The 26,097-nt window shown below is 49.8% G+C and overlaps 9 protein-coding genes across 9 annotated transcripts; 4 read left to right on the top strand and 5 right to left on the bottom strand.

The window, feature by feature from the left end:
- Positions 1-2,652: 2,652 nt before the first annotated feature.
- On the bottom strand, positions 2,653-3,699 carry LTR84_004074 (uncharacterized protein; the record flags this gene model as incomplete). Its single annotated transcript, XM_064847653.1, has 4 exons — positions 2,653-3,056; positions 3,105-3,460; positions 3,510-3,606; positions 3,663-3,699. The coding sequence occupies 4 exons, from the start codon at positions 3,697-3,699 to the stop codon at positions 2,653-2,655; spliced, it is 894 nt and encodes a 297-aa protein (XP_064704765.1).
- Positions 3,700-4,887: 1,188 nt separating this feature from the next.
- On the top strand, positions 4,888-6,558 carry LTR84_004073 (uncharacterized protein; the record flags this gene model as incomplete). Its single annotated transcript, XM_064847652.1, has 1 exon — positions 4,888-6,558. The coding sequence occupies one exon, from the start codon at positions 4,888-4,890 to the stop codon at positions 6,556-6,558; it is 1,671 nt and encodes a 556-aa protein (XP_064704764.1).
- Positions 6,559-7,623: 1,065 nt separating this feature from the next.
- Positions 7,624-8,946, bottom strand: CYS3 (cystathionine gamma-lyase cys3; the record flags this gene model as incomplete). Its single annotated transcript, XM_064847651.1, has 1 exon — positions 7,624-8,946. The coding sequence occupies one exon, from the start codon at positions 8,944-8,946 to the stop codon at positions 7,624-7,626; it is 1,323 nt and encodes a 440-aa protein (XP_064704763.1).
- Positions 8,947-10,167: 1,221 nt separating this feature from the next.
- Positions 10,168-12,945, bottom strand: LTR84_004071 (uncharacterized protein; the record flags this gene model as incomplete). Its single annotated transcript, XM_064847650.1, has 3 exons — positions 10,168-11,660; positions 11,731-12,716; positions 12,770-12,945. 3 exons carry the CDS (start codon positions 12,943-12,945, stop codon positions 10,168-10,170), a joined length of 2,655 nt encoding a protein of 884 aa, XP_064704762.1.
- A 1,096-nt stretch (positions 12,946-14,041) lies between these two features.
- LTR84_004070 (uncharacterized protein) lies at positions 14,042-16,154 on the bottom strand (the record flags this gene model as incomplete). Its single annotated transcript, XM_064847649.1, has 6 exons — positions 14,042-14,481; positions 14,538-14,939; positions 14,993-15,442; positions 15,496-15,646; positions 15,695-15,925; positions 15,975-16,154. The coding sequence occupies 6 exons, from the start codon at positions 16,152-16,154 to the stop codon at positions 14,042-14,044; spliced, it is 1,854 nt and encodes a 617-aa protein (XP_064704761.1).
- A 1,948-nt stretch (positions 16,155-18,102) lies between these two features.
- Positions 18,103-19,809, top strand: LTR84_004069 (uncharacterized protein; the record flags this gene model as incomplete). The annotated part of the gene is made up of 4 exons (XM_064847648.1): positions 18,103-18,411; positions 18,465-19,163; positions 19,268-19,549; positions 19,618-19,809. The coding sequence occupies 4 exons, from the start codon at positions 18,103-18,105 to the stop codon at positions 19,807-19,809; spliced, it is 1,482 nt and encodes a 493-aa protein (XP_064704760.1).
- Positions 19,810-21,157: 1,348 nt separating this feature from the next.
- RVB2 (RuvB-like protein 2) lies at positions 21,158-22,676 on the bottom strand (the record flags this gene model as incomplete). The annotated part of the gene is made up of 3 exons (XM_064847647.1): positions 21,158-22,123; positions 22,173-22,619; positions 22,668-22,676. The coding sequence occupies 3 exons, from the start codon at positions 22,674-22,676 to the stop codon at positions 21,158-21,160; spliced, it is 1,422 nt and encodes a 473-aa protein (XP_064704759.1).
- An 806-nt stretch (positions 22,677-23,482) lies between these two features.
- Positions 23,483-24,157, top strand: LTR84_004067 (uncharacterized protein; the record flags this gene model as incomplete). Its single annotated transcript, XM_064847646.1, has 1 exon — positions 23,483-24,157. One exon carries the CDS (start codon positions 23,483-23,485, stop codon positions 24,155-24,157), a length of 675 nt encoding a protein of 224 aa, XP_064704758.1.
- Positions 24,158-24,190: 33 nt separating this feature from the next.
- Positions 24,191-26,050, top strand: LTR84_004066 (uncharacterized protein; the record flags this gene model as incomplete). Its single annotated transcript, XM_064847645.1, has 1 exon — positions 24,191-26,050. The coding sequence occupies one exon, from the start codon at positions 24,191-24,193 to the stop codon at positions 26,048-26,050; it is 1,860 nt and encodes a 619-aa protein (XP_064704757.1).
- Between the last annotated feature and the right edge of the window lie 47 nt (positions 26,051-26,097).

Below are 26,097 nucleotides of genomic sequence, written 5' to 3'. Positions count from 1 at the left end.
CGATTGAGAGGACTTTTTCAAGATGCTTCGTGACGTGCTGGGGTTGGCATATGTATATGTTGGTTGTTGCATACTAGTGGTTGAGTAACCCCGCTGGTTCAGCCTTGTGTTTCGTACTGTGGGACTGATTGGAGATGGTGAGACTGGGGCCGGAGAAAGTGGTGGTCGCATAGATGTCATGCTCATGGGTGATTTCAGCGACAATGATGGTCGGCTTGTCTGGCTAGTTGCAGTTGAGATGTTCAAGGACAACTTGGGCTTGACGGCTCTTGAGGCAAGCATGTTGACTGTTGTAGATATTTGATGGGGAGTTGGTTGAATATGGTTTAGACGATGAAGATTTGGTTGACTGTTCTGAGTTGAATAGTTTTCAAAGGTAGAAGCTTTGAAGTGAGGAATTATAATCGATGTTGTTGTTGGACAATATAGACTGTGTATATAGGATACGTTAAAGCGCGGGGTTGTGGTTGAGATGTGGGTTGTTGCAAAAATAGAAAAGTGGACCAGCCAATTTTAGATTTGCAGATGTCAGTTGGACAAGACAGAATAGAGAAGAATACGATTAGGAAACGCGCCAGAACAATCAATGTTTTGGGATGAAGAGGAAAGAGAAAAGAGGTCGCAGAAGAGGTCGAGTGCAGTGGGCGGTTATAGATATACTTGAAACTCGGGTAGATTCTTCTCCAAGGTTGGAAAGAGGGCCATTCGCCAACTTTTGTCCAGGTGGTCCGAGCGTCACTCCACGACTCACCAATAATGGCCTGTGTTCAGGCGCCCACCATGTGGTGAATGTGATACCACTTGCAGCCATCCCGTCTCGGTCCAATAGCGAGTGCATTCTTGTACAGACATCACTGACGTCCCGATCGTTTGTCAGTGAGCTATTCGACTTTGAACACAGCTAAAAAGCAATATCACAGCTCGAAATAACACCTAGCTGTACATTCATTTTTCATGATAGGCTGGCATTGCAATTGCAACCGCAGAGTTCCCTCCTCTGAGTACTCAACTGCATGCTTTTATTGATTTTTCACTGACCTCGCCTGTCTGTTTCGGGAGCAATGCAGGGCATTCCCGAGGTGATCTTGGACGTGATGGTCCAGTTATTGATCGACTGCCCGAGATGAACATGCACGATCGGTGATATAACCATGAAACGAATTTGAACTTGATCCAGACAAATGCTTGTACAATTATGTGGACTCGTGAGCGGATTACTCTTGAAGGCCCAATAAGCCTCAGACTGACATTGTGACCCAGGACAAGCCCAGCCAATTCTGGAAGAACGGCAGTATCCATGTCCATTGGGCTTCCAACCACCAGTTTGGTGCTCAGGTGCAGTAAGCGGACAAGTACTACGACAGTGGAATGGAGCAATTGAAAATTCGTCTCTGATTAGCAATTGGTCCAATCGGCCCAAGCTTCACAGACCAAGATGGCCATGAATCGTTGGAAATTTGACCAGCGTTGCAATGCCATTCAACTGTGAAGCAAGTGTAGTGTTGCTTGACGAGTGGTCTCTCAGATGGTACAGTACCTTTTCGGTAAGTTCATTGGGCACCAAAACGAGCATCACGTACTGGTAACCAAAGGACAACCTGCCATTCAAACCTCCGGATGTGACACATCACCCATCGGCGTCCTAAACAGCTGCTGCGATATGATGTCCAACATGTTTTGGTATCTGTAGAGTTGAAGTATAGTGTATTGTTAGCAAAAGACCATTTGGTTCTGGACACATACTAATATCTTTTTGATCTCGGAATCTCCATCGGCCATGTGTTATCGGCCCTTGTCGAGAAAAAGAAGTCTTGGATGACCTAGCTCTAAGAGTGACAAGCGTTGATAGCTTAGCTGCGTTGAGTCTTCGATACAAAGTTTTTGGGTCTCGACGTTGGGATCAGTTGGTCAGGTTAACACTCTCAATATTGTAACAGCAGCAATGTGCATAGTTGCCATATACCATTTGTGCTTGGTGCAAGGTTGAAGGGTCATCAAAGATAGGCGAGGACTGAAAAATGCACTGATACTTGTCGGGATGTGTCAATTCGAGGGACGTGGTCTGTGCTGCGGTACAAGAGAGTCGGATCAGGATGTTGTCAGGGGAAGGGTTGAGTGCTGGCATGTAGTGACAGGAGTGATTAATTGAGCGACAGGCGGAACTACTGGCGTGTGAAATCATGGCGTTAGTGGCGGTACATTGTTATTTTGGATTGCAAGATGCCTAAGGCACAGATTCTGAGTCGATCTTGACGTCGAGTCTTGGACGGAAAGGCGAACTATTGAGGGCGAAAACAGGCGCTGAATGAAAAGAGGCCGACTGCCGCAACATCTCCATGATGACTTTAGTCGAGTACGAGAAAAAGACCCAGGCGAAAATGGTTGTGATACATGTCGACAATCATACCGTCGATCAGGAAGCAAATTTTGACCTTTGGTCATTGATCAACCATGAACCGAATCCCTGCTGCGCCGCAAAGAACATGGACCATAACCTGCAAGCCCGGATATAACAAGTGTGCTTTTGTGGTCGCAGCTGCACAGAGCAAAGCGAAAATACATCGAGTTGACCGAAAAACTTGTCATGGCTGGCCGATGTTTCAAGCCCGAATGTAGGAAAATGTGTTGAGACCAGAACAGACCGACATAACTTTACCTACCGCCATAACGGTCTTCGCGGGGATAATCACGACCGCCAGCGTATTCGCCGCCGCCGCCACCGCCGCTGCCGCGAGGCGCCTCGTCGCGAGGAGCAGCCCCATAGTTTCGATCTTCACCGCCTCGATAGTAGCCACGACGCTCGCCGCCGCCACCGCCGCCGCCACCTCCCCCACTGTAGCCGTCATCACGTCGACTCTCGTAGCGATCGATGCCGCGACCGCCGTAGCCGTCGTCTCTCTCGCGACGGCCACCTCCGTAACCGCGTCGATCGTAGTCATCATTATGACGAGAGCCACGATAGTCGTCACGGCGAGGAGGGTAGCCTCCACGGCGATCATCAAAGCGGTCACGGTAGCCACCGCCACGGCCGCCACCGGGAGGTCCACGGAAGTCACCTAGAACGGATTAGTATCAAATATCACACAGGACCACATTGTGCTCACCACGTTTAGGAGGTCCGAAGTATTTGCCTGGAGTGGGTGTTCGGGGACGAGCACGGCGAGCCTTTTCGATGCTGAGAGTACGACCTTCGATGGTTTCACCTTGGAGACCTTCCTTGGCAGCATCGGCTTGTTCGGTAGTGAGCATCTTCACGAAGCCGAAGCCACGAGACTCCTTGGTGTGGGGATCCAACATGATGGAGCAGCTTTCGACATCGCCATACTTTTCAAACAAACGAGAGACATCGCCTTCGGTGAGCCGAGGGTGAATGCCAGTGACGAAAAGATTTGAGCCAGTATTGACAGCACCCTCATCTTCCGGAGCGTCTTTCATTCTTGTATCTGACGGAGGTGGAGGACTGAAAGAGAAAGTCAGTGGGAGTTGGGCGAAGATGAAAGGAAACTGACGGTCTATCGCGGCCATTGGGTGAACGGCTGCGGTTTCGATCCTCACGATCACCTCGGGGTGAGGCAGAGCGGTCACGGCGTTCATAGCGTTGGTCATCTAAAGGGTAGACGTTAGAAGTGAGGACTTGATCAAGTGAGGCTGTGTTGGATTACCTTCATAGCGTGCGGCAGAATCTTCAAAGTCAGCCATGGTGAGAGCTGAGTGGGCTTGCTGGTGGCGATGAGAGGGGTACGTTTGTGATGGTGATGAAGTGAGGGAAAGGAAAGAGGGTAGGTGAAGATGATGAACGAGTAGATACCAGCCTGGCAAGAACAGGATGGAGCAGGATTGATGAATGAGGCTGCAAGGGGGTGAGCCGGAGGATGATTTTGATGCTGATACCAGAATCCGTAGTAGTGGCTGATGGCTGATGATGTCTCGCAATTCTGTAAGGCAGTCAAGCGAAAAAAAGAACGAGACGCGCCTTTTTTTGGGGAAGGACGGGAATAGGGAAGGTGCAAAACCTGGAAAGTTCAAGGTGCTGCCTTCCGTGTGGGAGTTTTTGTGTCTAGTTGGCGCTAAGCCTAATGCGCCTGACGCTTGTACTGTTTGCGACTCGCCGTCACTTGCCAAGTACAAAACATTCAAGGAAAGAGTCCGCTTATCTGTCAGCCTCAGGGACATATTGATTGATGGCTTGCCTCGTAAATAGGGGTCTATCCGAAGCAATGTAAGACAGCAATCCAACCGATCAGAAATCATGATCATCATACGGTGAGGCTCAGGGTGAGAAGTCCTACATCTTTACAACAACGATCCACCAAGGTAGGTATGGAACGACAAAGTTGCCTCAACGGCGAACTTCCAGGATGGGACAATAAGTTACATATACCTAGGTACACGATAGGACTATTCCTTTGGTTGGAACGTTGTGGGGCCATGCCTCGCAGTGTGGAGGCGAGATGCACGTCGGATATGAAGTTAGAGAAGCCGTCCTCTGCTACCTAGGTACTAATATCCACAGCCCAGATCTGGGTGTTTGATGAATATGATACATACGAGTACTCTGCATCCCTTAGCAATAACTTGTGGCACAGCAAAGCCGAACCCGATGCTCACATGAGACTCGGTTGCAGGGGGTCTCAGATGAAGTCTATGCGTAAATGATTTCCTGTTACGCTGATGGAGAAGGACATTCTAACATCTCGCTAAATTATCCTTCAGCCTTGCACGTGGACATGATTCACGTGATTCAGCCTCGCCTGATGTGATAAACCCGGGTGACATTGCGCCTTCCTCAAAACACCAGCCATTCGAGCAGAAACAGCCACAAAGTCCCGGCATGTCTCAGCCACTCGATTACCATCTATCAAGACCTTTCTGTTGACGATATCATCAATGTCCATGTTTGAAAGCCAAATGTCCTTTGCTATGGCGAGCGGCTACAGCCATCATCGACCAACCCTGACCCGGTCTCGATCACATACTGATCCAACACGGGCGGACGTCCCGCCCGAACAAGAAGAGGCCCACGCACCTCCCAGCGGAAAGCCCTCTTCGAGTCGACCACAGCATGCTCGATCCAAATCGTACCTTGCACCTGGTGACACCAAGTCTCACTCTCGAACTGCGATACTTGCCGGTCCGGCTACAGCAGCTCTCGAGAAAACTGCGGAGAAACTTCCCCGTCTACACCTCCCAGGCTCAAGTCACCGACACCACAACCACTCCTTATCCCATTCACAATCCGGAGAGAAGCACAGCTCAAGCAAGAATGGACATTACCGACGGCACCGCACAACTCAAAGCGAGGCCCACCCTCGAAACTTTGACTATAAACAGGACAAGGACAAACCATCAGGGCTCAACCTCCCTCACCTGGTGGCAGGATTGAATGCCGAAAGAGAACGACGTACACAGCAAGCCACATCACTCAACAATAACAATTACACCTCCAACAATCTCTCGTCCTCCTCCCCTCTATCCGCGCGATATGGCGACATCCAACGCAACTTCGGACCCTCTGACAGCAACTACGCCGACTATGCCAGCGGCGGACGCTACGACCTCCGGCGCCGTGCTACCAGCGACCCGGACCGAGCCCCTCTCGTTCGCAAAACCTCCTTTGAACTCCTTCTAGAACGGGGCGAGCAAACCCGCTTCGCTCGACGCTTGTATGTTAAGAAAGATGAAATCCTTCGCCGTGACGATGAGCTCGCCGCTGCCGAGGACGAGATGCGCAGTCGAGTCAATGAAATCACCACCACAGGCGTCGAAATGACCCGGCGCCTCGATTACGGGTACTACAACCTACTGGAGAAAGTCAACAACCTCGTCGGCACCATCACCTCATTCCAATCACTAGCCAAGCAGACAGGCCAGCTCGTTCACAACTTCGAGAAGGAAACCCACCGCCTAGACACCGACACCCGCCACCGCGCTGACGTATTCAAACAGACGTTCCAAACACGCGACCAGAAAGCCCTCACGCTCAGCGAGCGCGGAAAAGCAGCATCCCGCCGCGCTGAAGACCTCTCGCAACGACTGGAAAACGCGCGCACAATCCTACAGAACTGGGAACAGCGGGAAGCATCGACACGGCGGTCCTGGGACCGCGTGAAATCTGTGTGTTGGTATACCGTCCTCTCCGTGACGTTTCTCCTGGTGAGCCTCATCCTCGCGAGAGAGGCATGGCTCCACGGTGATCCCGTGAAGACGGGTCTAGGCGTGCACAGCGAGGGATCCTGGAATAAAAGCCTCCGCCTGGGTTCCAGCGGCGGCCGTGACAGCGCGCTTGCAGGCGGACACGACCCCGCAGCCCTCAACGAGCAGATGCTGCGCACCAACGAGAACATACCGCAGGATGTCAAGAATCTACTGCTTGAGATCGCGGAGCGGAACCGCGAGCACAAACATCATGTACTACCCGGCGTTCCGGAAGGGTCGTCTTCGCGAGAAGAAGACAGGGCAGATGGGCGCTCTGGTCCTGCTGTGCGCTACGTCCAGCAACAGCAGCAGCAGCAGGAAGATCGAGAAGATCCGAGATTAACGACCTTCGACGAATTATGACTGATATGATATCACCTGGCAGCATTTACAACTTTTCTTGGTCTTGTATATTAAAAATAACCTCCAGTTATTATTATAGAAGAGCGCTTAATCAAGGTTGAAAATCCGAGATTAAGAAAAACCCTTATTCCTCTCGAGCGCGTATTCTCTAGCTGAATGCCTGCCTCACATTTCAGACCTTTTTATCCTTGACTTGACCAGGCTGGGCTGGCTCGCTTATCCAGTTTGTTGCCGTGACGCATGAACTGTCCGAGGAAAAGGTTGCAATAACAATAAGATAAGTCGCCAGCTAGCATGCCTGTCTGCGGATGGAGGAGAAGGGTATTGCCACGACAGGAGAGTTAGTTGGGATGTGCGATGTGATGCACAATCGATCATGCAATATTATCATATCGATATTGATAAGTGTGAGTTCGAGTCATTAGGTCTATCTTCTCTGCCACTCTGGCAGATTTCCAACCCCCCTTTCATCGCCAATATCATTGTGCGAAGAATAACGATATCCAAATCGTTAAGCTGAAACAACTGGGTGCTGCACACTCGAGCTGACCCGCCACCCGAGGTGTTGAGAGCCTGGTCAAAATACCTCCTTTATGAAACATATCCGACGATGATTCCCGTGCATGCTGTGAACATGGCAAATCTTTCTGTTCTCGGTTTGCTGCTGGAACATTTCGGTCCGCATAGGATCAGCAAGCCGCTTACTAGGGCAGAAAAGGAGAACCATCAACAACGCTAGAGCTGTGTAGTGATGCCGAGTGATTTGCTCAAGATATGAAATAGTGTATCGAGATTTTCGGCCCGTTTCTCGATGCGCTTTGACGCGATGTTTCCTCGTGTCCGCTCGCAAACAGACGAAACGTGCAAAGGTAAATGGAGAAGATCCCGCAGTATCAGAAAGTGACAAATCTCAAGTACCGACGTGCAGAGTGCGAGATTTATGCCTCTGATGGAGAGCGAGATGGGTATCATTATTAGAATATGAAAATCTCAACAAGTCGATTCAAAGAAAAAGCCTTTGTCGAGTAATTTCTTTTGGCGGAAGAAATAGCGGAAATCCTTGACTTATCGCCGTGAAACCGTCGTGCCATTGGCACGGTAACCTCCATTGAGACCGTTGTTGATCTTGGGGCCAACAACAGCCTTCTCGACTGCTTGAAGGACGTCCTTTCTCAAATCGGCCGCATCTTCTACACCACAGCTAAGTCGGATCAGATCATCAAAGACACCAATCGCTTCTCGCTGCTGCTGAGGGATTCCTGCGTGTGTCATTGCACTCGGAACCTCGCAGAGACTTTCAACGCCACCCAAACTCTCAGCGAGCGTAAAGATTTTGGTCGACTGGCAAAACAGCTCGGCAGCAGCATGCCCTCCTTTAATTCTGAAGCTCAGCATACCACCTCCCAAGCCATCTCGGTGCTGCTTGATGGCGATGGCTCTTTGCTTGTGAGAAGCCAGACCGGGATAGTTGACGGCGATGACATTAGGAGATGCTTCGAGCGCTGTCGCAACGGCAATGGCGTTTGCACTGGCTTCGCGGGCTCGGAGATGTAAGGTCTTAAGACCTCGGTGTGCGAGCCAGCAGTCGAACGGAGAAGGGACTGCACCGATGGCATTTTGTAGAAAAGTCAGACGTTCTTTGAGCTCATCCGAGTTGAATGCTGCCACTCCCATCACGACATCGGAGTGACCATTGATGTATTTCGTGACGGAGTGAATTACAATGTCTGCGCCGTGGTCGAGCGGGTTTTGCACATATGGGGACAGGAAAGTATTGTCCACCACCACGAGGATACCGTGCTTGTGGGCAATGCTAGCCACTTGTCTGATGTCCACCAAACTCAGAGTCGGGTTCGAAGGACTCTCAATCCAAATGAGTTTGGTTTGTTCTCTAATTAATTCTTCAATGTCAAGTTCGATCGAGGGAGAAAAAGTCACCTCGACACCATGAGCAAGAGCCACTTTTGTGAAATAGCGATGGGTTCCACCATAGACATCGGACACTGAAATAACATGTGAACCGGCAGCTAGGGATTGAAGGATGGTCGCAGTTGTAGCAGAGCCCGAAGCAAAGGCGAGGGCATATCTCGCATGTTCCAACGCAGCCACAGCCTCTTCGAAGTTGGTCCGGTTGGGGTTGGAGCTGCGACTGTATTCATAGAGACCGACAGGCTTGCCAACGGCTGTCTGAGCAAATGTGGTGGAGAGTGAGAGAGGCTCGATCACTGCACCAGTGGAGGGGTCATGGGGGGATCCTGCATGGACAGCGAGGGTGCCGAAATTGTGAACGGGGGAGGGGGCTCGAGCGGGGGTGTCTATGCCACCGTCTTCGTTTGTCAGAATTCGTTCATCAGGACGCAGAGGTCTAGGCGAGAGAGGAACGGTCATAATGGCGGTTGAGGGATGAGATCCAAGGTCGTCCGGCACGCAGGAAAAAACGGCGGGGTGGGATGGAAATTCGAGGGAATTGGTGACGAGGGGGAGAGACAAAAAGTGAGTCAGAAGTTCTCTTTATGTATCACTGCAGTCTATTCCAGCCCTGCAAGGACTGGTGAGTGAGCTTGCGTGGGTTTTATTCTCTCAAGCTCCAAATCGTTGATGAGTGCAGCTCGCAGAAGTTGAGTGACGAACGAAGAAAAAGATGCAATAATCAATCCTCGGCAAAGAATGAGGGTCCAGGGACTCATTCGAGGGGCGATGACGATGACGTGCTTAAGCAGGTGCCCACCAGTGCCCACTGTCTAACGAGTTAGTTGCCCAACTCACAGTTGAGGCAGGTGCGTCCAGAACCCCCGGATTTGAGGAATTTAGGGGCTGCTTTTAACTGGAATAGTTTAAAAAACTTCTCGGAAATGCCGCCCCTTTAAGCTTCAAGTTTGACTTTCGCGTTGGGCACGCAATCACAGGGCGTCCTGCAGCAGGCCGAGCGCGAGTTGCCTGGCGTATTCAAGGTGCCAACCCCGCTGACAAACTGATATTTTCCTCGCTGCGTTTGCAGCGGAGCAAAGAGGAAGGATCACAGCATCCTGGAACGACGATTACGTACGAGTACGACTCCACTAAATTGATTGGCTTCTCTAAATTGCCAGGGACAAGTATTGCCGTACTCATCCTCGGATAGCCGTATATCAAATACCCCTTCACCGCTCGTGCTCTCCATATGGCCACGCAGTGTTTCTCTTTTCCAAGTGAATTGTGGAAGAATCCGAGGCTGTCGGCAAGGGATGTTGTATTGTATATATGTCTCGTAAAGAGTTGTGTGTGACTAGATTAGTCTGGTGCTAGTCCCTTATGCTGTTGAAATACTACCTTTCTTTCGAGGCTCTTGAACAAGCCCTTTCTTGACCCCGAGAACTGATGGTGCCCATGGCCTGTGCAGAGGGATCAGCCATCGATGTTGGCCGCGATATGTATATGTCCATTTTCGAGAATCTCGTCTCGATGGACGATGTTCACCAGTATATTGAAAGTGAAGCAATCGTGTCTGCCTGTGTCCCTAGGATTACCAAGGTCATAACTCCCCTCCATCTCGAAATTCGATCACAGCCCAGCAAAGTCGTTTCAGCGTACCGTAAATGACCACCCCGGAATGATAAGTTCGTCCATCGTTTACGCTGGATCAAGGTCAATCAGCGCATCGCTCATAATTCGTAATATATGGCAAAACTCGGCCACATTCCATTTCCCAACGTCCTCCAGAAGGTAGACGTAATCCAGCAGCACTCGCCGAGCAGAATAATATCCGCCATGAAGAAGAACACCCGAAAATGTTATTGGGCCACCCTCCCTGATCCATGTTCTGGCCGGACAGGTCGTATTAGCTTCGGGTAGTGGAAGTTTGGCGAAACCATCATCACCAACGAGATTCCAGTTGACGCGATCCAAGAGCTCAAATGCTTCGATCTCTTGTGGTGGGTTGGGCACAGCGTACTGTGGCATCACGAACACGTACAGGCCGAGCACGAGAGCGGAGAGGACCAGTGAGATTTCTGCCTCGAATGAAGTACCACTGTTGACACTTCTCTTCGACATGATGAAGAATGTTTGTGCCGCATGGACACACGCCCGACGTGCCGCGGCCGATGATGACCAAATGATGATCTTCTCCAAGGCACTCTTCGCGCTGTCTGCGCCACTCCTGCCGGCGGCCAGCTCAAAAATACCAAGGTCCGCGGTAACTGCAAGGCACAGGTGGTGCCAAAATGCCTCGCAATTCGGGTTGATCGTCCCAATGGACTCACCGTAATGTTGCCAAACTTGTAGAATCAGAGGGATAATTGATGCTGCCTGGCTGTCATTAACGAAAACCTCGGCAGGAATCAGCAGGCCAGTATTCTCGGGTGTAGCAAGGTTGAAACGGTATCTGGCTTCTCCAATCCGGACCCAGATTGTTGAGAACAAGCCGAAGAATCCAATTGCACTTGCGTCTGTCGGTGGTGGAAGTATTGTGGATTCCAACTGTGGTGTTAACCAAGGCATAATTGTAGCTGCTCCAGCAGATATCATTTGCGACCACCGTCTCCCATTGGCGGCTTGAAACAGCTCAGTCTTGCATGGGAAGTAAAAGTGCAAAAGCTCGGGGTGAATTCGAGGACTGTGACCTTCGAGATGAGAATAAAACGAATCGGTCATTATGAGGGTGACAATCATTCGTTTGACAGACTCAACGCGAGCCCAAGCCTTCCATATCACATCATCGCCCGAGAAGTTTTGGAAAATAGCTGCCGAGAGTTCCTCGCCCTGTTGAGGAACAAATAAGCCGTGACGATCCGCAATGGCCATCGTCTCGTTGTACAGAAGGCGAGTATATTCTGCAGCGCCATGTTGAGAGCTGACTGCTGCCAGGGCAAGAAGTAACATGGAAGACGCGATGGCGGTGAGTAGCTCGCCCAATTGACCCTCCCGGCGTGAGCTTAGAACAAGGTCAGTTCGACACCTTTCAATTGCGTCAGGCAATTGTGCGTTGACAAATTTCTTTGCACGGGCGGAGTCCAGAAGAGTCAAGCCAAACAGACAAAGAGGAAATAAAAGCGTGCTCGATGTCTTTTTGGCCGTGAATGTAGGCTCATGAATGAACGGCATCAATGGGTGAAAGCGACGAACTAAGAGCCATTCGAAGGTTGAATTAGCAACCATACCTCCACACGAAGAACCAAGAAAGGAACGACTCACAGTAAAGATCTATGCTGATGTCTAGGATTTGCGTTGATGGAAACTTCGTGCCAAAACTCTGAATATCTTGACTGCTAGATCCAGAGTCACTGCGTGTATCAGCTGAGATCCGCCGATCGATGTGTGTCTTGTCGGAGGGCACCTTTTGCAGAGGACGACAGTCATCGATCAGTCTTGCTCGTCTTGCATCGTCGAAACCCCATCTTGACTCGCCACGCACCGGATCTTCGCCGGTCGTGCTCGTTTCGTCGGGTCCGTCATCGCACTCGCAATACATATTGTCTGCTTCGTAGTTGGCGATATCTCGCCACAAGGTCTGAATTAGCCGGCGAGCAGGTTTCTTCCTGCTAGGCCATAAACTAGCAATTTTGGCGTAACGCTCGTCCGAGATGTTATCCTTGGGAGGCGATGGTTGCATTGCGCGAGATGCGGTCGGGGATGGATAGTAGCCCTGATTCATGCCCATCATGTCTAGCTGTGGTAAATCGTCCCACATGCTAGGATTACTGGGTACGGAAGGAAAATCCTGTGCGTACCCGTCTAGCCAGGGGTGGATGTTGTTGAATGGTTCTGGGGCTATCCTCCCTTCCGTTTGCAAAAACTGATAGTTTGGAATATCGACAGGCTTCTGCATGGAACGAGGCATCGCTGCATACATCATGTTGGTATGCCCCAGGTCTTGAGGACTCGGACGCATGTCTGGAACGTTCATCGAGTAATCCAGCCTCAGAGCTGATTGGTGAGGTGCCGAAGTTACCGACTCAGTCGGGGTAGGATGCTTGAAAGTAACCTGTGCTTGAGATACTTGCTTCACGGACTGCTTGGGCATAGCTGAAGCAGTGCCACTGATTTCCGTAGCGTTCTGAGGGGCACTCGACGTAGCAATTGTCTGGTCTTGAAGGACGTCGTTCGAAGCCTTCGGTTTGACGTCTTTTTCACTTTCGACATGCAAATGATGGTTTCTTATATGCCTCATAAGGACATCGCTATTAGGATCAGAATTTGTTGACAATAAGGTGGGGTGAAAAGCATGAAGTACCTTCTCGCGTATTCTTTCAGACAGTACTTGCATTGAAATGGTCTCTCTCCAGTATGAGACCTTTGATGACGACGAAGATGCTCGGCTTTGACAAATTTGCGATCACAGTAGAGACATTTCTTATTCCGTGCACCTTTGGAAAGCGCGGAGTCCTCTTCGCTGTCCTTCATAGGCATCATGCTGCGCAATGCATGACGGGTAAAACCGCGGGCCTGCTAAACAAGTGAAGCACCCTGAAGGTCAAGACCAGTAAAGAGGTTATCAACTTAGACGCTGCATTTGTCGGCTGGACCGAGAAGGGTTTCAGATGAAAGCGTCAACATCAACCATTGCAAGACTATCCTGGTAACTTGGTTCTTCAGCTTTTACCAAGTACACATTACGAAGTGGCATAAGGGCCAGAGGCTAGACTGAATAAGCCCCAGAAGTCGTAGCGGTGGGCACAGGCCACTACCAATTAAACCAACCATTGCATTCGTAAGTGCAGCACGCCGCGGACGCTTAAGCGGGGAGTCCTGGAGGTGGATGCTCCCTTCCGGTGCCCTATGGAAAAGCTGGGCTCAGGATCTGATACCAAGAGCTGAGCTGCCCAAGATCTGCGGCCATCCCGCTCGCGACTGGTAGCAAGCCAAATTGACGTGCATAAGTCCCTCCCAGTAGCAGACAATCGCCTCGATTGTCAATTCACTTTTTCAGAGTAGCGGCCTACGGGTCCTCGGGAATGATCCGACAACTGCATCTTGAGGCTTTAGTCTGTGTCAGAAGTTAGGACTTGTGAATGGCGAGTCACACTGGCGACTTTCACACGGTTGACTTTATTAATGGCCAATAAAGCCGAGATCGACGATCTTGGGAGCATTGGCAGGGACTTTTACTTGCTCTGCTACCAATCGAGCATGAAATATTAATTACGGCACTCGTATATCTTCCTGCCAAGGTGATAGATGAGGAAGATTGCAGTTCCCGTACCCAGGGGCGGATGCAGAATCACCATGTCGCTCAGCCTCGAAGGTTGAGGCGACACGGATAGATCCTAGATCCCGGTCTGTGTACTTGTCACACTTTTCCTATAGCCTCTTGACATCGCGCATCTGCGTCAGGCTGTAACCCTCCATCAACGACATCTGTCCTGAATGGTGGCGAACAGCAAGGAGAAGATCACCATTGCGTCCACGTGAGCGTCCCAAATTTCCTACCGTGATGTATAGATACTCATGGAATTGCTCGTACAACACTATCGGCCCTGTCCTCCTGATGCTCACATGGACAACCTCAGGACGCTTTATCAGTGTCGGAACTTGACGGAGCCTTAGACTCCTCACGGTATTGTTGATTGCCATGTTCGATGTGCTCGGCTGGTCCCACTACCTCTTTCACCAGGTGAATAGCTGTATGATTGGTGAGGTACTGTGAAGGGTCCTTGATGAAGCATGCGCAAACAATGGCCAGGATTCCGAAGGGAATCGAGGCATAGAAAACTCGGGTAAAGGCATAGGCATAGGCCTCTTTGTAAGCCTGAGCGGCAGCTGCTTCAATCGCGGGAGTGATCCCAGGTACAGTCGCAAAGGAACCTGGAATACCAACAGCGTTCATCGCAGTAGCAGGGATCAGGAACTCAAGAACATCAAGGGACAGGTTGTTCTCAAGAGCCACAGCAGCTAGTCTGGTTGGAATTTGATCTTTCACAACACCATTTAAAATAGTGTTGAATACTAGGTCTTATGTCAGTTTTTATCGTCCAGACTCCAGCTGAAAGATTTTGGCTTACCTGCGTTGCCAACGCTACCTCCAGCGCTTCGGAAGGTTCCTATCAGCCCAGAGGCAAGTCCCAAATGTCTCAATGGTACATTGAGACCTGCAATGACATAGCATAGCAGAGTGATCAACGCAAAAGGGCCCATTCCGAAGAATTGGAATGCTGACCATCCTCTCCGATTACCAGGGACTACGCCTGCATAGGCAGCGACGAAGACGGTCTGGACGATCAAGTAGAAGATTACTTGAAGCTTCAAGTGACCAACTTTACCCATCAGAATTGTCAAACAGCCTCCAAAGATCACCTGCGCAATACCATTCGGTAAGGCAATGACTCCGATCTGAATAGGGTCGCTCGTGAACATGTAAAGTGAGCCCTGTGGAAGAAGACCCGAGAAGGAATAGAAAACCGCGCCTGCGAAATCAGTCTCAGGTGTGTCGGAAACATATTTCAAGGACATCACTTACCCGCTACAAACACAACCACCAACAACATGGTGAACTCTCGGACCTGGCGGAATAGTTGTAAGGGGAACAAGGGTTGTTTTGGAATAGTGAAATCATAGATGAAGGTGGCGATTAAGACAACAACTCCAACGATGATGGGTGCAATAGTTGAGGCAGACTTCCATGGGTGATCGACGCTGCCGGCCCAGGTAAGTCCGATTAACATGATTGTCAGGCCAGCAGTGAAAAGAATGAAGCCAACATAGTCGATCTCCTTAATCTCTTGCCATCGAGATTTCTCAAAGTCGTACTGTGGGCGAGGAGGTGGGTGATAAAATACAATGGTTCCAATCATGCTCAGGACACCATAGATGATACCGATATAGTAGCACCATCTCCAGCCAGCAGCAGTGTTTGAGTTCAACGACGTTGCAATGAGCGTTCCGGCTGCAGCCCATGGAATAGTCATTGCTATGGCACCGGTAAGCAAATGACTCCCTTCTCTTCTAAGGCTAATATCTTACCTAGCTCGGTACAACCGAGCAGCCCACGCCATTTGTTAGGCACAATCTCCTGAATGCCAGCATATGAGACGAAGATGATGCCACAACCAAAACCAATAATGGTTGAACCAGCAGCTACCGTGAGGGTTGTCTTCGCTGTACACGCAACAATCTGTGGTGGTTTAGCTTATAGTCAATTAGCCTGGACAAGTGTGCATACCGATCCAATAATTGCGAGTACCTCGCCAGAGACGATAGTCCATCTCCTACCGAAGATATCCGAGGCAGAGCCTGCAATGCAAAAGCTAACGGAAGACGCGATGGACCAGCCACCCACGATCCAGGTGATATTTGCGGTATCACCGTCAAGATCTGTTGCGATGGGCACAAGAATGCTGGTGACCAGGACAAAGCCACAGGAAATCGGACAAACGTATGACAGTGATAATGACTGGTTACGGTTAAGCAAGTGACAGTCAACCATAAGGGGCACGACTTACCAACACGGCCAGAATTGTAGTCCACGTCAACTTTTCGGCGTGTTCAGGGTTTTCTTCAAGTGCGGCACGATGTGGATCATCCAAATCCGTAGGAATATAGTCGGAATGCACATGACGGGCTGTTGACCTTGCAGGCTCACTGACCGCAGACTGTGCGCCGTCACTCTTTTCAGCAGCCATGTTGACGAGCTGGAAACCTTTGATGGACCACTCAAATCAGAGATGAAGGATGAAGAAGATGGATCGAAGGAGGAGGAAAATCTAGATCGTCGAAAATGGATGATGATGAACCAGCGCGCATACTTGTACCTACACCTGGTCAGGGTTTCTGGGGTTATGGAGGACTCGTGCTTCACAGTTAGCTCCGTACAGGAGGCCCATCTCCCCACTGCACTTAATAGAAGCCCTGAACCCACAATGGCTAGGTCTGGGGCCAGAGGCTTGCCTAAACAGATCCACCTTGTTCGCGTGGAACAGGAATTTTGGCTCGAAAAATGGCGGATCAAGCCTGTCTAGCCCCTGGTCTCTAGGCGACTGGGGAGTCGAGGACCACTTTTCGCTGGCAAATTTTAAGTTCAGTCCTGACCCCAGGCGCAGAATGTAGCTAACGAGCTCTCTTCACAGGCTACCTGCCCAGGTATACGAGGCACGGACTATCCAACAGCGTGATCAGTACAGTTTCGACCACGAGCTATCAACATAAAAATTGTTCTGCCTTTGTTTAACTTGTGTTCGGCAGGTAGATGAAGTGCCGGATCTTTCTGTACCCCCACAACTCCAAACCTATTTTATGTGTGCTCCACCATCACCATTGACGGGAGCACGGTCAGCTTGCATTATTGCCAGCGCTCCTTTGGTAGTCTCCGTGCAATGTCACTGGTCATATCTCATTCTGTTTGCTTTCCTCTGGGAAGCCCTGAGAACGAATGTCTTGGTCCAGAATTGAATTGAATTTGCCATTTCGGATTCTTTTCGATCCTCCTGCAAGCTTCGCTCTCCATATAGTTGTTTCGTTCTACCTCCTCAAGGTTTGTCTAGACTCAAAGCTGCTTGATTGCAAAGCCTCATCAATCATGCTGTGAACCACTGCTTCTGTTTAACTGTCTACTGAGATGAATCTAATCAGTGTGTCCTCCTATTCGAGTTCTGGAGGCTTGTTCCATGCAAAGCATGGAGATCCCAAAGGGATACGGAGACGTGCGATTGCTCCAATTACTCCTCTACCTAGATCGTTCATCATCACCCTACTGCCTAAGAACTTCGCGTGGCAGTCAAGGGGTCAACTCTGGACCAAACTGGTGGGTTCGGCGGCGCAGATTCGTATGGACTACGATGAATCATGAAGAAACTTCCATGTCGAAAATCGTTTAGCGGTGGAACACTTCAAGCTTTCGTGGGTGAGGGGGGTCTGGAGTATGAATCTGGAGTATGTGATGGGTCATCCCCATCAGCCCCACTGCCGTCAGTCATTACTCTTACACTCCTGGGCCACTTTCACTTATACTTTAACACCTACCACATCTCTGGGTGATACATCTATTTCCGCAATGAGCTCGACTCCCCTCGTTCTACAATCGGAGTATAGAAAAACTTCCGGTTCAATCGAGGAGAGATGCAGAGGTGGAGCCCCACCAAACCCTTCGATACCTCCACGCTCCATCCGTGTCGCAAGGCTCAAACCACAGCCTTTTCAGGACCATCCCACATAACTCTCCACATGGATTTCCCACATGAAGATGGGTGCCACATTGCATTGTCACTTCTCCTTATGTTTAGGCGACCTCAATAGTAGGATCACTATTGGATTGATCATTGATGTTGCCATCGAATTGTCAAGTATGTCCCACATACCGTCTGTTATCGCAGCTATCGCCATGAAGTACTTGAGGTATATCTACCACTCAGGCAATGCCCCTGCTGCGTGTTGGCTCGTTAAATAACACACCTCTGGAACTTTGAAGCAGTCACAACGATGGGAATTGTTACTGCGACCGATTTCTCATTGGTGAGGACTTTGGTTCCAGACACACCTCAGTCCTTATTCGCAGTCGGGATTATCGCTCTCATAGCCATCCCGTTTGTCTGGTTATTTATTGATTATGTCCGAATTCTCCGACTTCGCCAAAGGATGCCCCCGGGCCCATTTCCTCTACCGCTGGTGGGAAACTTCTTTGCCATTCCTAAGGTTAAACCCTGGATTGAATGGGAGAAATGGGCTGAGTATTATGGCAATCCCATGATCACTATCTGGAATGGACATAGACCAATCATCATGTGTAATGACATCTGGACTATATCAGATCTTCTCGACAAGCGCGCAAGCATTTACTCTTCTCGTGCGAGAATGATTGTTATGGGAGATTGTCTGAATCAAACTGAATCCAACCAGGTCAATTTGGTCTATGGTGACAAATGGCGTTTACATCGGAGGTTGATGGTGAGTTTGTATGGCTGATTGTGTCCTACACTGGTGGCTGAATCAATCCAAAGCATACGGTCGTGGGATCTCATGCCATACGCCAACACCGAGACTTCCAAAGCGACGAGTCCAAGATCCTACTCCGGGACCTACTAGAGAAGCCTGACGACTTTGTCATGTCCATCGAGAGATACTCATGCTCCGTGGTGTCAATCATCGGCTGGGGACGACGCATCGAGCGTATGAACGACTACGTTGCTCAATGTGCGCTTGGATTCATGGAGGGCGTAGACTACATCATTCCAGGCCTCTTCATCATGGAAGCTGTGCCGTTCCTGGCGAAACTCCCAGGCTGGATCTATCCACTTCCTTCCAAAATTTTCAACACGGCCAAACATTTCCAACGCTATTTCTACGCTTTGAGTAAAGAAGGCAGCGAATATGAGAAAGACAACTTTGCAAAGATGCTCCTGGCACAGCAGGAGAAGACTCAATTGACCAATGAAGAAGTCGCTGGCATGACTGCCAATCTAATCGGGGGTGGTGTTGATACCACCAGTAGTTCGACCATTAGCTTCGTGCTGGCGATGTGCGTATTTCAAGATGCGCAGAAAAAAGCACAAGAAGAGCTCGACCGTGTTGTGGGCAGGGAACGAAGCCCGAATTGGTCTGACGAAACCTCACTGCCATACGTCAAGGCCCTGGTCACCGAGGTCCTGCGTTGGCGGACGGTGACGATCCTAGGTGGCATACCACATGCTCCCATCCAGGTATTTCGCCCCTGGTGCTCCGAAGCTTTCTTATCCCTTCCCTTCCCATTATCCCCTCGTCAGTCATTCGTGCTGCCCCACTGACACAACTTCTCACCACCCAGGACGACGAGTACCGAGGCTACCTCATCCCCAAAGACACATCCATCACGGGCAACGTTTGGGCGATCCATCGCAACCCTCGAGAATTCCCCGAACCCGACACCTTCCGCCCAGAGCGCTTCCTCAACGGTCTCGAGCACAATTATCCCAATAAACAAGGCCACAACGCCTTCGGCTGGGGTCGTCGCGTATGTCCCGGACAGCCTCTTGCCGAGCAAGGTCTGTTCATGACCATCGCACGCATTCTCTGGGCATATCACATCCAGCCCGGTCTGGATGAGAACGTAAGTCATGCAAAGCTGATATGCTGTATTGTTCTCCGTAAACGTTCGACTAACTCAAATACCAACAGGGCAAGGAAGTCAAACTAGACATCTTCGCATACACCAAGAGTGAAAATATGCGACCTGAGCCTTTCAAAGCCCGCTTCACGCCACGCACACCTCGCATTGCCGAGATTATTGTTGAGGAGGCCCGCCAGGCGCGAGAGGCCCTGCGTGTTTATGATGGCGAGACGAAACTGACGCTAGAGAATGTTGCATGAGGAGAGTAGAGAACAGGGGATGGCGAGACATGTTGCTGAGTGAAAGAGAGATGCTGAACAGTTGATTGATTGGAACGGAGAAAGACCAGATGCTCTGGTGGAAATACATACTGACATGTACATTTATGAGTATGGGGTTCTACGATGAGATGACTTGGTGATGAACATAGGCATGGGTGGCATTATACATTCTACGACATCACTGCCTCTTGCTGCTTGTAGAAGAGAGGTCAATGGGGATTGTGCATAAAGACGGATTTGAGGGTACTGAGGTAGTAATGAAACGTCTGGACCAGTAAGCAGCCACCTCATTTAAGAACACTTATAGACAATGATAAACAATGATATAGATGAGCACATCTCCAGATCGAAGCTGCATTGGTAGTCTGAAATCTCTAGGTATGGGAAAATCTTCACAGTCCAAGCGCGCAAATTTGGACGCAGCCTTGCCAAGCCTTTTTCCCTGCGACGAGGCTTTACCAAAATATCTCTTGACATGTTCCCTTCACTGTCCGTGGTGTTGAAAACGCAAGGTAATAGGCTTAGCGCCCCTAGGCCTAGCCTAAAGCAGCGGACATAGCGACTAAACCACTTCACAAGGATATGAATTGCAATTCATGAATTTTTTCTCGTAATGCCTGTTATGATTGGCCAGGACTTAGCCTTTGCTTCGTTATTCCCCAGCTGATAGTGGGTGGTTCATAGGGCTGGGGACACGAAAACGCGCTAGACGCCTGTTTGCGATGAATTCTCCCTTTGGAGGGGAACCACACGGTCTCGAGATTTGGAGTGATCTCCCTGTTGATGCTAAAGGCGCGCTGATTACCCAGAGACTTCGGTCCACGGGGGTCACCGACAAGCTGAGTTAGCTGAGGAGGGCGATCACCATTTTTTGTTGTTTGAGGGATCGACAGTGTAGTGGAATTTTTGGTTCGTGCTGTTAGGTCCGGGGTTCGAATCGTCCTCTTGACACTGACTCTTCGGTACCCTTTTTTTCATTACTGGTTGCGACCGAACGTATTTCGATGAGTAAGCATAGGTGAGGCACTGGCAGTGAATGAACATGCCGAGGTTGAGCATGCCAATACTGTATTGATGCTGGTTTGAAGAGACAGTAGGACATACGAGGGCAGACAGGCAGGCACCTAGGTAGAGAGGTTACGTGGTGGAATTACGTCGTTTATTCCGATCGGACATCGTAGCTCGTTCGTTTTGAATAGTGGTTCGGCTCGGAATCGATCACCATCTGAAAGATACACTGCCACCAAAAGGCGCCTAGTCTGAAAGTCAACTCGGTGACACCGAGACTCACAAGTAATGATGAGTGTCGATAAGATCTTGCCCATGATCACGCCGTGTCCATCGCATCGCCGTTTGTCCCATTGGTACCATTGATGGCAAAAGTGACATCCCCTGAATCACTGATGAATTGCTTTTCATACTCATTCACCAGCTTGATAGACCTTGCCGGGTCATAGAATAATTTGTAACTCCGTTGAACGTCCTCAATACTCACCTCCTTGGCCCGTCTTTTCTGGCTCAGTAAAGTTGAGGTGGTTATTATGTTGCTCGCATATCGCAAACCAGACTCCTGTCCGATTTTGGTGAGAAGAGCCAAGGCATCGGGAGATAGGTCGACCTCTTCTTCCTGTGCGCGGATAGCAATGATCTGAGAAATCTCTTCCGGCCCATAAGCCTGTGTGCTGATGATCACAACTCTGTCCAAGAAATCCAGAGGTAGGCCGTGTGGTGATCGGTAATCTGTGCCTCTGATACGAGTGTTGCCGCGATTACTGGCCATGATGACGATGGGAGCCAGGTCAGCTTCGAGGGCTCGATTGATGTACGAATAGCACTCAATATCGAGCATGTGAACCTCATCGATGAAGAGAACACCGGGAATGATCTCCGCCTTGCCCTCTTCCTTCCACTCGGCTACCTTGGTATTGATCTGGTCTCGAACCTCGCTTCGGATCTCTCCAGTATCCCCAGAGAAAAGTGCTAGAAAGCCTTGTGTGCGGGAGTTAATCACATCAATCTCATGCAAGCTGACTGTGTGAACAACCTCTTTTCGAACCTGTAATTCGCCCTCCGGACATTGGACAAACTTGGTATCCGCACCCATAGCGTCGTAATCTCTTGATCTTGTGTACGACCTTCCGAGCTTTACAATTTTCCCTGAAGATTTGTCGATGGAGATGACGTCTCCAGCCATGACTCTCTCTTTGGTCATCGAGTCGATCATCTTCGTTCCCATGTCATATACAGTCTCCATATCGGTGGTTTTGATGGTCAATTTGCCTTGCTTATTGCCCTGTTGCACTGGTTAGAAATGCCACTCTAGAGACCGGACCACAACTTACACCGGAGACGCTTCTGTCAATCTGAATCTCGACAACTTCTCCCTCGATTATTTCGCTCTCCTCTTTGATCCGGACCCCAATAGACTTGCGAAAAGCTTGTGTCAGAGCCTCGGTTTTTGACATTTCGAGAGAAAAGATCTCGGAGGAAGCCAGTAGTGTAAAAGGAACGTCAGGACCAAGAGACTGCGCCATGGCCATAGCAATTGCAGTCTTGCCAGTGCTTGGTGGACCTGCAATCAAGACTGCCCTCCCTGCAATCTTTCCATCTTTGACCATCTGTAGAATAACTGCAGCAGCTTTGCGAGCCTTCTCTTGCCCAATTAATCCCTGAGAAGAGCCCCTCGGTTCAAGAGTGGCCAGATCGACACCAAGCCCTCGAATGTGGGAATGGGCAGCAATGAGGTTGAGGCCACGGACTTCTCGGCTCTCCGAGACGGTACTGATTTGCTGGAAGTCATTAGCAAGAATATAACAATCGGGTCCAGGACTGCATACTGCGGCCATAATGGGATAGACTCTGGCTTCTCCTGCTCAATAGGCAGGCAAGGGAGCGAAGAGGCTACGGTAGAACTTGCGATTTGCGACCAAGATTATGTGAGTTCGTGTGGGTGGAAGAGAATTGCTCGAGGAGTGATATGCGACCGCCTAGATATGTGAGAGAAAGTTGGAGTGACAAGGAAATTCCAACATTGGTTGATGGGATGTTCGGCTTGTTCTATGGGAGACTCTGGGGACGTGGAATGGCTCTCTAGGTCACCGTAGCGTAAATTCTACCTCCTAGAATAAAATCCCCAGACGCGTCGCTCCAAATGGGTTTGATTGGTGTATACATACCAGCATCAGTAAAGTAGCGAGATCCCACGTGACAGGTTGGCTAGCAGCCTTGGCATTTTGTTATCAGTCACTAGCGTAAGGCGGGGCGTCAGTCTTTCTGCACCGCAAGTTGAACTCCATCTTGAACTCCAACTCGAACCAGACTTGAGCCAGACTTGAGCCAGACTTGAAGTTACTCACTCCACGTTCATTTCAAATACAACGTATAACTTTCAACAATTTGGCGGTGTAGGATACTGAACTGCTAATTACTCCTCTCTCACACTTCCCTCACCTGACTCAATCACCACCAAATCCTTCTAACCCACTATCACTCTTTCCTATCTCCTCCCTCCTCTGACGCCGTTTCAGATCGCCTTGAGCCTCGCATGGTTCGGTCGCTCTGACTGCCAGAGTGACCCGATGCCTATTCCAGCAAGCACACGTCTGCTACTGGCTACATCCATGGGTCCATTAGATCTACCACAATCAATCTAATGGATCCGAGGTTGACCAGGCTAAAGCCTATAAATGCGACTGGCCGTCCTACCGACCCAAAGTCCCCATCGCAAGATGGACGGACACACTTCACAGCTGATTCGCCTGGCACTGGATCAGGCGGATCCACGCCGCTGCACTCATACAATTTTGATCACAACCCAACCTACGTTTCGTATGACGATGCTAACCAAATGGTGAACGCATTCCTCAAGTTGGGCATGAGATCCGGCGATGTAAGCCTGTACCGAAAGAAGAAACAACATCTTAGGGAGGAATCGAAGACTACGGCCAACGATTTGAAGCGCGCCGAACAACAGGCCGCTCAATTCCCTATCATTATCGAACAAGCGCGAAAGGCTCAGACCAGCATTGACTCGAAGCTCGAACGCACCGAGAAGGCTGTACGTGATTCCTCTGAGGCTGAATCTGCCGCTGCACATGACTTGGTCCGACTGCTCTTCGGTCTTATCAGTCGCGACAACCCTAAGACAAAGTCCCAGGATCAGCACGACACTTTGAAAAGAGATATTCAAGAAATGCGAACTGAATACAGTGCGAAACTTGCTGAACTCGACACTCAAGTAAAAACCCTCACTGCAGCAAATTCTGGTTATAAAGCCCAAATAATATCTCTTGAGGATAAGGTCAGCCAGTTACAAAGCCGGCCATGACCAGACTCTCACAATCTAGCCAACTCCCTCGAGATGGTCCGACGTGAGGACCAGGAACAAGCCCCCAAGATCAAAGACTTACAAAGGCTACTGGGAAAAGTAGAAAGTCTACTGAAAGAGCTGACTGTCCAATCAGAGAAGGCCACGAAGAGAGCTCATACTGTTGACTCTAAGATTGAAGATCTTCAGAAAGAGATGTCAAAGAAAGGCAGCCAACTTGCTATTAAGGGTTTGGAGGCCCAAATACAGTCTCAGAAGATCAATTTCGAGGCAGCTGGCCAGGTCCATGGCGAACTGGCAGCAGAGTTGAAATCTCTCAAGGAGCTCCCGACAGCCTCCACTCATGGTAGCTCTGAATCAGTCACTAGCCGAGAGTTCGAACAATTTAAACAAGAACTCACTGAACGATTCGATGATTCGAATCGTACGCGCAAGGCTGAGATTGAAGCACTACGCGCCCAAAACAACCTAATCCATGTCTCAACAACTTTAGCTCAGCTGGAATCTCTAGATGTCTTGGTTGATACACATTCGAGGGACATCAACTCGATCCAAGATAAACATGCCGCCTTGGTGGCATTAGTCGATGAGAAGATCGCAGTAATTCCCAGTCACGAATTCATCACTGAAGTTCACAAAAAACTGGCGGAAATTCAAAATCGGCTGGCAGCACTAGAAACTCAACCATACACGGAGAATCAGAAAGAGCATGCGACTGCAGAATTACGTTCAATGCTAGAGGAGTTGAGGCGAGAAAAAACCGATCAGATCGAGGCATCTCACGATCTCATTACTCGTGAGATAGAAGAGACCAAAGGGAAAACTGCCGTACTTCAGTCACAGGTCGATGCTCTAAAGAAGGTTCCCGATCAACGTGACGGCACTCCCACCACGATCAGCGATGCCAGTGATGCCGCCAAAGTTATTGCAACACTATCTTCTCAAGTTGAGGAGCTGAAGCTACAAGTCGAAAAATTGCAAAGAAAACCCACAGGGCATGATGAAAAATGCAGTAGCATTGAACCCCGGATCCAAGCTTTGAAGGATGAACTTTCATCACATGACAGAATGCTAAGTACACTTTTCAGTGCTCAAATGTCGAGCCAGGACCGAGAAGCACTCCAGTCGGCGAGAATGCTGGCTGGAAAGATGGAAAGGGCCGAACATCAGCACCAGTGGCTAAGAACTCGCTTTGATAACTTGACAACTGAAACTCTCCATCGACAAATTATCGGATATATCGCACCAGTCCTGCCGAGACTTGAGCAAGGTTATGTTCGTTTGGAATCGAAGACTGAGAACCTGGAAAACATGGTAAATGAGAAGTTCACGAAGCTTGAAGCATCTACGTCAGACGCGGATAACAGATCGCAGTCGTTGGAAGATAGCTCGACTACCTGCATCAACAAATTGCAAGAACAACAGGATACTCTCCTCAAACAATTCCAAGAGGGCCGCGATAGCATGCGCGAAGAGATAAAAGAACTGCAAGATTGGAGAGTTGAAGTCGAAGCACGAGATCAGAAGCAAAATCTGGAGGCTGATGCGTTTAAGAGACGTACTGGATCGTCCGCCAGGTCTGTGCGCGATTCTTCGACACCTCGGAACAAACCAGTGCAACCAGGTTCGATCCAGAAAGCGAGCAATGCCGACTGGGTCATCGGCGAGAGTGATGATGATAATGATGAGATAGACTTGACGAACGAAGATGCCAGGGACGCATTGGTCCGGAGTTTCCAGAAGCCTGCAGAGCCTAGAGCAAGTCCCTCCGAACGCAAGAGAAAACGGGACACTCCATCCACTAACGGTGACGGTGGGCACCAGGAGTCAGGAGACGATCTGTCATACCTCAATGCCCCACGCAAGCGAGCGCAGGGCAAAAAAATTCGATGAGTTGATGATCTTGAAGCTGTAATGGTTGTCAGCTTGTGGCAATCTCG

This window comes from Exophiala bonariae (genome assembly GCF_035927105.1).
Source record: "Exophiala bonariae strain CCFEE 5792 chromosome Unknown scaffold_18, whole genome shotgun sequence".
NCBI lineage: Eukaryota > Fungi > Ascomycota > Eurotiomycetes > Chaetothyriales > Herpotrichiellaceae > Exophiala > Exophiala bonariae.
The sequence above is the reverse complement of the archived record's forward strand: the minus strand, read 5'-3'. Positions and strand labels throughout refer to the sequence as shown.